Here is a 12,283-nt window from a genome sequence, read left to right as displayed (position 1 = left end):
TACTACACCCCTCCTCTCAGGATCCCTCCCTCTGTTCTGGTACAGATCTACTAGTCACACCCCTCCTCTCAGGATCCCTCCCTCTGTTCTGGTACAGATCTACTAGTCACACCAGTCCTCTCAGGATCCCTCCCTCTGTTCTGGTACAGATCTACTAGTCACAGCAGTCCTCTCAGGATCCCTCCCTCTGTTCTGGTACAGATCTACTAGTCACAGCAGTCCTCTCAGGATCCCTCCCTCTGTTCTGGTACAGATCTACTACACCAGTCCTCTCAGGATCCCTCCCTCTGTTCTGGTACAGATCTACTACACCCCTCCTCTCAGGATCCCTCCCTCTGTTCTGGTACAGATCTACTACACCCCTCCTCTCAGGATCCCTCCCTCTGTTCTGGTACAGATCTACTAGTCACAGCAGTCCTCTCAGGATCCCTCCCTCTGTTCGGGTACAGATCTACTACACCCCTCCTCTCAGGATCCCTCCCTCTGTTCTGGTACAGATCTACTAGTCACAGCAGTCCTCTCAGGATCCCTCCCTCTGTTCTGGTACAGATCTACTAGTCACAGCAGTCCTCTCAGGATCCCTCCCTCTGTTCTGGTACAGATCTACTACACCCCTCCTCTCAGGATCCCTCCCTCTGTTCTGGTACAGATCTACTACACCCCTCCTCTCAGGATCCCTCCCCCTGTTCTGGTACAGATCTACTAGTCACAGCAGTCCTCTCAGGATCCCTCCCTCTGTTCTGGTACAGATCTACTACACCAGTCCTCTCAGGATCCCTCCCTCTGTTCTGGTACAGATCTACTACACCCCTCCTCTCAGGATCCCTCCCTCTGTTCTGGTACAGATCTACTACACCCCTCCTCTCAGGATCCCTCCCTCTGTTCTGGTACAGATCTACTACACCCCTCCTCTCAGGATCCCTCCCTCTGTTCTGGTACAGATCTACTAGTCACACCCCTCCTCTCAGGATCCCTCCCTCTGTTCTGGTACAGATCTACTAGTCACACCAGTCCTCTCAGGATCCCTCCCTCTGTTCTGGTACAGATCTACTAGTCACAGCAGTCCTCTCAGGATCCCTCCCTCTGTTCTGGTACAGATCTACTACACCAGTCCTCTCAGGATCCCTCCCTCTGTTCTGGTACAGATCTACTACACCCCTCCTCTCAGGATCCCTCCCTCTGTTCTGGTACAGATCTACTACACCCCTCCTCTCAGGATCCCTCCCTCTGTTCTGGTACAGATCTACTAGTCACAGCAGTCCTCTCAGGATCCCTCCCTCTGTTCGGGTACAGATCTACTACACCCCTCCTCTCAGGATCCCTCCCTCTGTTCTGGTACAGATCTACTAGTCACAGCAGTCCTCTCAGGATCCCTCCCTCTGTTCTGGTACAGATCTACTAGTCACAGCAGTCCTCTCAGGATCCCTCCCTCTGTTCTGGTACAGATCTACTACACCCCTCCTCTCAGGATCCCTCCCTCTGTTCTGGTACAGATCTACTAGTCACAGCAGTCCTCTCAGGATCCCTCCTCTGTTCTGGTACAGATCTACTAGTCACAGCAGTCCTCTCAGGATCCCTCCCTCTGTTCTGGTACAGATCTACTAGTCACAGCAGTCCTCTCAGGATCCCTCCCTCTGTTCTGGTACAGATCTACTAGTCACAGCAGTCCTCTCAAGATCCCTCCCTCTGTTCTGGTACAGATCTACTAGTCACAGCAGTCCTCTCAGGATCCCTCCTCTGTTCTGGTACAGATCTACTAGTCACAGCAGTCCTCTCAGGATCCCTCCCTCTGTTCTGGTACAGATCTACTACACCCCTCCTCTCAGGATCCCTCCTCTGTTCTGGTACAGATCTACTACACCCTCCTCTCAGGATCCCTCCCTCTGTTCTGGTACAGATCTACTACACCCCTCCTCTCAGGATCCCTCCCTCTGTTCTGGTACAGATCTACTACACCCCTCCTCTCAGGATCCCTCCCTCTGTTCTGGTACAGATCTACTACACCCCTCCTCTCAGGATCCCTCCCTCTGTTCTGGTACAGATCTACTACACCCCTCCTCTCAGGATCCCTCCCTCTGTTCTGGTACAGATCTACTAGTCACAGCAGTCCTCTCAGGATCCCTCCCCCTGTTCTGGTACAGATCTACTAGTCACAGCAGTCCTCTCAGGATCCCTCCTCTGTTCTGGTACAGATCTACTAGTCACACCAGTCCTCTCAGGATCCCTCCCTCTGTTCTGGTACAGATCTACTAGTCACAGCAGTCCTCTCAGGATCCCTCCCTCTGTTCTGGTACAGATCTACTAGTCACAGCAGTCCTCTCAGGATCCCTCCTCTGTTCTGGTACAGATCTACTAGTCACAGCAGTCCTCTCAGGATCCCTCCCTCTGTTCTGGTACAGATCTACTAGTCACAGCAGTCCTCTCAGGATCCCTCCCTCTGTTCTGGTACAGATCTACTAGTCACAGCAGTCCTCTCAGGATCCCTCCTCTGTTCTGGTACAGATCTACTACACCCCTCCTCTCAGGATCCCTCCCTCTGTTCTGGTACAGATCTACTACACCCCTCCTCTCAGGATCCCTCCCTCTGTTCTGGTACAGATCTACTAGTCACAGCAGTCCTCTCAGGATCCCTCCCTCTGTTCTGGTACAGATCTACTAGTCACAGCAGTCCTCTCAGGATCCCTCCCTCTGTTCTGGTACAGATCTACTACACCCTCCTCTCAGGATCCCTCCCTCTGTTCTGGTACAGATCTACTAGTCACAGCAGTCCTCTCAGGATCCCTCCCTCTGTTCTGGTACAGATCTACTAGTCACAGCAGTCCTCTCAGGATCCCTCCCTCTGTTCTGGTACAGATCTACTAGTCACAGCAGTCCTCTCAGGATCCCTCCCTCTGTTCTGGTACAGATCTACTAGTCACAGCAGTCCTCTCAAGATCCCTCCCTCTGTTCTGGTACAGATCTACTAGTCACAGCAGTCCTCTCAGGATCCCTCCTCTGTTCTGGTACAGATCTACTAGTCACAGCAGTCCTCTCAGGATCCCTCCCTCTGTTCTGGTACAGATCTACTACACCCCTCCTCTCAGGATCCCTCCCTCTGTTCTGGTACAGATCTACTACACCCTCCTCTCAGGATCCCTCCCTCTGTTCTGGTACAGATCTACTACACCCCTCCTCTCAGGATCCCTCCCTCTGTTCTGGTACAGATCTACTACACCCTCCTCTCAGGATCCCTCCTCTGTTCTGGTACAGATCTACTACACCCCTCCTCTCAGGATCCCTCCCTCTGTTCTGGTACAGATCTACTACACCCCTCCTCTCAGGATCCCTCCCTCTGTTCTGGTACAGATCTACTAGTCACAGCAGTCCTCTCAGGATCCCTCCCCTGTTCTGGTACAGATCTACTAGTCACAGCAGTCCTCTCAGGATCCCTCCCTCTGTTCTGGTACAGATGTACTAGTCACACCAGTCCTCTCAGGATCCCTCCCTCTGTTCTGGTACAGATCTACTAGTCACAGCAGTCCTCTCAGGATCCCTCCCTCTGTTCTGGTACAGATCTACTAGTCACAGCAGTCCTCTCAGGATCCCTCCCTCTGTTCTGGTACAGATCTACTAGTCACAGCAGTCCTCTCAGGATCCCTCCCTCTGTTCTGGTACAGATCTACTAGTCACAGCAGTCCTCTCAGGATCCCTCCTCTGTTCTGGTACAGATCTACTAGTCACAGCAGTCCTCTCAGGATCCCTCCTCTGTTCTGGTACAGATCTACTACACCCCTCCTCTCAGGATCCCTCCCTCTGTTCTGGTACAGATCTACTACACCCCTCCTCTCAGGATCCCTCCCTCTGTTCTGGTACAGATCTACTAGTCACAGCAGTCCTCTCAGGATCCCTCCCTCTGTTCTGGTACAGATCTACTACACCCCTCCTCTCAGGATCCCTCCCTCTGTTCTGGTACAGATCTACTACACCCCTCCTCTCAGGATCCCTGCCCCTTGACACATCTTCCTCTACTTTCTTCACTGCCTTAGAATATGACAACTTCTGCACTACTGCCTATAAGCTTGACACCTCAAACAATGTAATGTATTCAGCACAAGAGCTTGTACAGGATAACTTGTATATCCTAACATTACTTCAACGATTCCACAGCATCCAACTCTGTTTTCACCCACCCTGAAACCACAACTGGATCAGCCAAAAGGTAATGGTCCACTTTTTCCAAAACTTCACTCCTCCTGTCACGCTCATCTTTATCCGGAGCCTTGGTACAAGCCTCGGTACAAGCCTCGGTACAAGCCTCGGTCTCCGAGAACTTCACCACACCTAACCCCTGCAATACTTTGACCTCATTCAAATTCCATTTCTTCTCTTGTCTTCAGCTCACTCTGCTTACACTTTCTCCCATTCTGAGTTAACAAACCATCTCCCATTTTCCCTCAATTTTTTTAACAATTCAAGCTCACCCTCTTCCTCCCTCTCTTTTTCCCTCAATTCCTCCTCCTCCGTATTCCAAGTATCCTTATGATAATATTGACATCTTGTTCTTAAGGGACTCCATTTTCCTTACGATCGCATTATAACGTTGTGATGGGTGATTTCAAATAAACTTCCTCGATATACCAGTCATATATTTTTAAAATGCATAGAACATTTGCTTTCCTATCCCATCTAGGTGAATAAATAAAGTATTTTAGGTCTATGTTTTATTACTACTTATCAGGCTTGGCTACATTTTAAAAATGCACAGATCTGAATTCACATTATATTCTCAAATCCTTCATCCATCCTTCAGTAAAAAGAAAAACATGTCTTGAATAAATACATAGTAATAAAATACTGAATGTGTTTTGATTGCACTACTTCCTCGCTAGCTGCTCAATGTGATGCAAGACAGTTGTCGCCAGTAGAGGGTGCTGTTGTGCTTATCAAAGCTGCCAGTAGAGGGTGCTGTTGTGGTTATCAAAGCTGCCGGTAGAGGGTGCTATTGTGGTTATCAAAGCTGCCAGTAGAGGGTGCTGTTGTGGTTATCAAAGCTGCCGGTAGAGGGTGCTGTTGTGCTTATCAAAGCTGCCAGTAGAGGGTGCTGTTGTGGTTATCAAAGCTGCCAGTAGAGGGTGCTGTTGTGGTTATCAAAGCTGCCGGTAGAGGGTGCTGTTGTGCTTATCAAAGCTGCCAGTAGAGGGTGCTGTTGTGGTTATCAAAGCTGCCAGTAGAGGGTGCTGTTGTGGTTATCAAAGCTGCCAGTAGAGGGTGCTGTTGTGGTTATCAAAGCTGCCAGTAGAGGGTGCTATTGTGGTTATCAAAGCTGCCAGTAGAGGGTGCTGTTGTGGTTATCAAAGCTGCCAGTAGAGGGTGCTGTTGTGGTTATCAAAAGCTGCCAGTAGAGGGTGCTGTTGTATACTGTATAATATAATCTAGTACTGCTCAGTGGTTATACAGTAGAGCAAACTATATTATGTCTATCTATAACATGTAGAGATTCTTCCTGAGTGTGTGTCTCAGATTAATGTTGTATCTGGCTCCTGGATTCCTTCTGTTGTGGTCGAAGATCACCCTGTTCATCTCTGTATGGACATCCACTAGATGTGTTCTCCTGCAAGAAAAGCAAAGGAACCGTGTCATTCATGATTACACTATAAACATTACTTTATTCAGTGCAATAAAAGCAAACATGAAATGTAATCTTTGATGCTTTTTTTGTCTAAAAACTGAAGACTGAAACCAGAGAGATCCCAGTGAGCAAAACAATCAGCATTTCACTCTGGGCAGGAACAACAGGATGGCTCATGTTCAATATCTATGACTGAAACATCTCTGTTTGATTGACATGTTGCAGTCAGTACCTCCTCTGAACTGCCTCTCTCAGGGCCTGCAGGTACACAGACCGATGGTCCTTCTCCTCCAGCTGACCCTCATCTGTCCAACAGTGGCTCCAGAAGACATCTGCGTCGGTGGGGACTGTCTCCACACTGAGAGGTTCCCCATACCCGTCTGTCTCCAGATCCCCCTCCCTGTGAGCAGGGTGACCCGTGGGCCTGGAGGAGCAGTCCTGGGGGCCTGACACACTATAGGTCTGGATGAAGAACAGCTTGGGCTTGCCAGCCAGCCTGGGGCAGTAGTCAGGGGTGAAGAGGTGTCGGACCGTGTCAAGACGCACCCCGAGCCTGTCAAAAAAAATGTACAATAATTATAATAAGATATGCAAAAATGTGCATACATATTTTAGTATGGGTGGGCCCAGTGGGAATCAAACCCACAACCCAGGTGTGGCGAGTTCCATGCTCAACCTGTGAGAGTCTGTAGCCAGCAGGTCGGTAGCAGTACCACGGCTGATGATGCAGCAGGCGAAAGCATCAACTTCCTGGGTCTGCCTCGGTTGGGCAGCCTGCCTGAGAAGAGACAGGGTATCCCCCACTCTCGGCCACTTAACCAGGGTCACCTTGAATTGGAGCCCGCTGAACATCTCCTCCAACATGTCTGGTGGGAAGAAGAACATCATCACTGTTACATCATCACTGTTACATCATCACTGTTACATCATCACTGTTACATCATCACTGTTACATCATCACTGTTACATCATCACTGTTACATCATCACTGTTACTGACACACATCATCACTGTTACATCATCACTGTTACTGACACACATCATCACTGTTACATCATCACTGTTACTGACACACATCATCACTGTTACATCATCACTGTTACTGACACACATCATCACTGTTACATCATCACTGTTACTGACACACATCATCACTGTTACATCATCACTGTTACTGACACACATCATCACTGTTACATCATCACTGTTACTGACACACATCATCACTGTTACATCATCACTGTTACTGACACACATCATCACTGTTACATCATCACTGTTACATCATCACTGTTACATCATCACTGTTACATCATCACTGTTACTGACACACATCATCACTGTTACATCATCACTGTTACATCATCACTGTTACATCATCACTGTTATCTGTCTCTACAGTAGACTCAGTAGACTCAGTATGTGTTATCTGTCTCTACAGTAGACTCAGTATGTGTTATCTGTCTCTACAGTAGACTCAGTATGTGTTATCTGTCTCTACAGTAGACTCAGTAGACTCAGCATGTGTTATCTGTCTCTACAGTAGACTCAGCATGTGTTATCTGTCTCTACAGTAGACTCAGCATGTGTTATCTGTCTCTACAGTGGACTCAGCATGTGTTATCTGTCTCTACAGTAGACTCAGCATGTGTTATCTGTCTCTACAGTAGACTCAGTAGACTCAGTATGTGTTATCTGTCTCTACAGTAGACTCAGCATGTGTTATCTGTCTCTACAGTAGACTCAGCATGTGTTATCTGTCTCTACAGTAGACTCAGTATGTGTTATCTGTCTCTACAGTAGACTCAGCATGTGTTATCTGTCTCTACAGTAGACTCAGTAGACTCAGTAGACTCAGTATGTGTTATCTGTCTCTACAGTAGACTCAGTAGACTCAGCATGTGTTATCTGTCTCTATAGTAGACTCAGCATGTGTTATCTGTCTCTACAGTAGACTCAGTAGACTCAGCATGTGTTATCTGTCTCTACAGTAGACTCAGCATGTGTTATCTGTCTCTACAGTAGACTTAGTATGTGTTATCTGTCTCTACAGTAGACTCAGTATGTGTTATCTGTCTCTACAGTAGACTCAGCATGTGTTATCTGTCTCTACAGTAGACTCAGCATGTGTTATCTGTCTCTACAGTAGACTCAGTAGACTCAGCATGTGTTATCTGTCTCTACAGTAGACTCAGCATGTGTTATCTGTCTCTACAGTAGACTCAGCATGTGTTATCTGTCTCTATAGTAGACTCAGCATGTGTTATCTGTCTCCACAGTAGACTCAGTATGTGTTATCTGTCTCTACAGTAGACTCAGCATGTGTTATCTGTCTCTACAGTAGACTCAGTAGACTCAGCATGTGTTATCTGTCTCTACAGTAGACTCAGTATGTGTTATCTGTCTCTACAGTAGACTCAGTAGACTCAGCATGTGTTATCTGTCTCTACAGTAGACTCAGTATGTGTTATCTGTCTCTACAGTAGACTCAGCATGTGTTATCTGTCTCTACAGTAGACTCAGTATGTGTTATCTGTCTCTACAGTAGACTCAGCATGTGTTATCTGTCTCTACAGTAGACTCAGCATGTGTTATCTGTCTCTACAGTAGACTCAGTATGTGTTATCTGTCTCTACAGTAGACTCAGTATGTGTTATCTGTCTCTACAGTAGACTCAGCATGTGTTATCTGTCTCTACAGTAGACTCAGCATGTGTTATCTGTCTCTATAGTAGACTCAGCATGTGTTATCTGTCTCTATAGTAGACTCAGCATGTGTTATCTGTCTCTACAGTAGACTCAGTAGACTCAGCATGTGTTATCTGTCTCTACAGTAGACTCAGCGTGTGTTATCTGTCTCTACAGTAGACTCAGCATGTGTTATCTGTCTCTACAGTAGACTCAGTATGTGTTATCTGTCTCTACAGTAGACTCAGTATGTGTTATCTGTCTCTACAGTAGACTCAGCATGTGTTATCTGTCTCTACAGTAGACTCAGCATGTGTTATCTGTCTCTACAGTAGACTCAGCATGTGTTATCTGTCTCTATAGTAGACTCAGCATGTGTTATCTGTCTCTATAGTAGACTCAGCATGTGTTATCTGTCTCTACAGTAGACTCAGTAGACTCAGCATGTGTTATCTGTCTCTACAGTAGACTCAGCGTGTGTTATCTGTCTCAACAGTAGACTCAGTATGTATTATCTGTCTCTACAGTAGACTCAGTAGACTCAGCGTGTGTTATCTGTCTCTACAGTAGACTCAGTATGTGTTATCTGTCTCTACAGTAGACTCAGTAGACTCAGCATGTGTTATCTGTCTCTACAGTAGACTCAGCATGTGTTATCTGTCTCTACAGTAGACTCAGTAGACTCAGCATGTGTTATCTGTCTCTACAGTAGACTCAGTAGACTCAGTATGTGTTATCTGTCTCTACAGTAGACTCAGTATGTGTTATCTGTCTCTACAGTAGACTCAGTAGACTCAGTATGTGTTATCTGTCTCTACAGTAGACTCAGTAGACTCAGCATGTGTTATCTGTCTCTACAGTAGACTCAGCATGTGTTATCTGTCTCTACAGTAGACTCAGTAGACTCAGTATGTGTTATCTGTCTCTACAGTAGACTCAGTATGTGTTATCTGTCTCTACAGTAGACTCAGTAGACTCAGTATGTGTTATCTGTCTCTACAGTAGACTCAGTAGACTCAGCATGTGTTATCTGTCTCTACAGTAGACTCAGCATGTGTTATCTGTCTCTACAGTAGACTCAGTAGACTCAGTATGTGTTATCTGTCTCTACAGTAGACTCAGCATGTGTTATCTGTCTCTACAGTAGACTCAGCATGTGTTATCTGTCTCTACAGTAGACTCAGTATGTGTTATCTGTCTCTACAGTAGACTCAGCATGTGTTATCTGTCTCTACAGTAGACTCAGTAGACTCAGTAGACTCAGTATGTGTTATCTGTCTCTACAGTAGACTCAGTAGACTCAGCATGTGTTATCTGTCTCTATAGTAGACTCAGCATGTGTTATCTGTCTCTACAGTAGACTCAGTAGACTCAGCATGTGTTATCTGTCTCTACAGTAGACTCAGCATGTGTTATCTGTCTCTACAGTAGACTCAGTATGTGTTATCTGTCTCTACAGTAGACTCAGCATGTGTTATCTGTCTCTACAGTAGACTCAGTATGTGTTATCTGTCTCTACAGTAGACTCAGCATGTGTTATCTGTCTCTACAGTGGACTCAGCATGTGTTATCTGTCTCTACAGTAGACTCAGCATGTGTTATCTGTCTCTACAGTAGACTCAGTAGACTCAGTATGTGTTATCTGTCTCTACAGTAGACTCAGCATGTGTTATCTGTCTCTACAGTAGACTCAGTAGATCTGTCTCTACAGTGAACTCAGTATGTGTTATCTGTCTCTACAGTAGACTCAGCATGTGTTATCTGTCTCTACAGTAGACTCAGTAGACTCAGTATGTGTTATCTGTCTCTACAGTAGACTCAGTAGACTCAGCATGTGTTATCTGTCTCTATAGTAGACTCAGCATGTGTTATCTGTCTCTACAGTAGACTCAGTAGACTCAGCATGTGTTATCTGTCTCTATAGTAGACTCAGCATGTGTTATCTGTCTCTACAGTAGACTCAGTAGACTCAGCATGTGTTATCTGTCTCTACAGTAGACTCAGCATGTGTTATCTGTCTCTACAGTAGACTCAGTATGTGTTATCTGTCTCTACAGTAGACTCAGCATGTGTTATCTGTCTCTACAGTAGACTCAGCATGTGTTATCTGTCTCTACAGTAGACTCAGTAGACTCAGCATGTGTTATCTGTCTCTACAGTAGACTCAGCATGTGTTATCTGTCTCTACAGTAGACTCAGCATGTGTTATCTGTCTCTACAGTAGACTCAGCATGTGTTATCTGTCTCTATAGTAGACTCAGCATGTGTTATCTGTCTCTACAGTAGACTCAGTAGACTCAGCATGTGTTATCTGTCTCTACAGTAGACTCAGCGTGTGTTATCTGTCTCAACAGTAGACTCAGTATGTGTTATCTGTCTCTACAGTAGACTCAGTAGACTCAGCGTGTGTTATCTGTCTCTACAGTAGACTCAGTATGTGTTATCTGTCTCTACAGTAGACTCAGTAGACTCAGCATGTGTTATCTGTCTCTACAGTAGACTCAGTAGACTCAGTATGTGTTATCTGTCTCTACAGTAGACTCAGTATGTGTTATCTGTCTATACAGTAGACTCAGTAGACTCAGTATGTGTTATCTGTCTCTACAGTAGACTCAGTAGACTCAGCATGTGTTATCTGTCTCTACAGTAGACTCAGCATGTGTTATCTGTCTCTACAGTAGACTCAGTAGACTCAGTATGTGTTATCTGTCTCTACAGTAGACTCAGTATGTGTTATCTGTCTCTACAGTAGACTCAGCATGTGTTATCTGTCTCTACAGTAGACTCAGTATGTGTTATCTGTCTCTACAGTAGACTCAGTAGACTCAGCATGTGTTATCTGTCTCTACAGTAGACTCAGTATGTGTTATCTGTCTCTACAGTAGACTCAGTAGACTCAGTATGTGTTATCTGTCTCTACAGTAGACTCAGTAGACTCAGTATGTGTTATCTGTCTCTACAGTAGACTCAGCATGTGTTATCTGTCTCTATAGTAGACTCAGCATGTGTTATCTGTCTCCACAGTAGACTCAGTATGTGTTATCTGTCTCTACAGTAGACTCAGCATGTGTTATCTGTCTCTACAGTAGACTCAGCATGTGTTATCTGTCTCTACAGTAGACTCAGTAGACTCAGCATGTGTTATCTGTCTCTACAGTAGACTCAGTATGTGTTATCTGTCTCTACAGTAGACTCAGTAGACTCAGTATGTGTTATCTGTCTCAACAGTAGACTCAGCATGTGTTATCTGTCTCTACAGTAGACTCAGTAGACTCAGTATGTGTTATCTGTCTCTACAGTAGACTCAGTAGACTCAGTATGTGTTATCTGACTCTACATTAGACTCAGTAGACTCAGTATGTGTTATCTGTCTCTACAGTAGACTCAGCATGTGTTATCTGTCTCTACAGTAGACTCAGTAGACTCAGTATGTGTTATCTGTCTCTACAGTAGACTCAGTAGACTCAGCATGTGTTATCTGTCTCTACAGTAGACTCAGTAGACTCAGTATGTGTTATCTGTCTCTACAGTAGACTCAGTATGTGTTATCTGTCTCTACAGTAGACTCAGCATGTGTTATCTGTCTCTACAGTAGACTCAGTATGTGTTATCTGTCTCTACAGTAGACTCAGTAGACTCAGCATGTGTTATCTGTCTCTACAGTAGACTCAGTAGACTCAGTATGTGTTATCTGTCTCTACAGTAGACTCAGTAGACTCAGTATGTGTTATCTGTCTCTACAGTAGACTCAGTAGACTCAGTATGTGTTATCTGTCTCTACAGTAGACTCAGTAGACTCAGTATGTGTTATCTGTCTCTACAGTAGACTCAGCATGTGTTATCTGTCTCTATAGTAGACTCAGCATGTGTTATCTGTCTCCACAGTAGACTCAGTATGTGTTATCTGTCTCTACAGTAGACTCAGCATGTGTTATCTGTCTCTACAGTAGACTCAGCATGTGTTATCTGTCTCTACAGTAGACTCAGT

General features: G+C 45.5%; 1 protein-coding gene across 3 annotated transcripts in view; it reads right to left on the bottom strand.

The window, feature by feature from the left end:
* Positions 1-4,685: 4,685 nt before the first annotated feature.
* The window catches only part of LOC115128090 (CASP8 and FADD-like apoptosis regulator), a 70,732-nt gene continuing 63,134 nt past the window's right edge, over positions 4,686-12,283 (bottom strand). For all 3 annotated transcript variants that reach the window (XM_065019790.1, XM_065019796.1, XM_065019801.1), the window contains 3 exons: positions 6,285-6,474; positions 5,841-6,161; positions 4,686-5,590 (listed from right to left, as the gene is read on the bottom strand). In XM_065019790.1, coding sequence (XP_064875862.1) covers positions 5,461-5,590; positions 5,841-6,161; positions 6,285-6,474 — 641 coding nt within the window. In that variant the 3' untranslated portion in view covers positions 4,686-5,460. The remainder of the gene's footprint in view (positions 5,591-5,840; positions 6,162-6,284; positions 6,475-12,283) is intronic.

The sequence above is a fragment of the Oncorhynchus nerka genome, linkage group LG1 (assembly GCF_034236695.1).
Source record: "Oncorhynchus nerka isolate Pitt River linkage group LG1, Oner_Uvic_2.0, whole genome shotgun sequence".
In the NCBI taxonomy this organism is placed as follows: domain Eukaryota; kingdom Metazoa; phylum Chordata; class Actinopteri; order Salmoniformes; family Salmonidae; genus Oncorhynchus; species Oncorhynchus nerka.
Note: the sequence above shows the minus strand (reverse complement) of the source record. Positions and strands in the feature narration are given on the sequence as shown.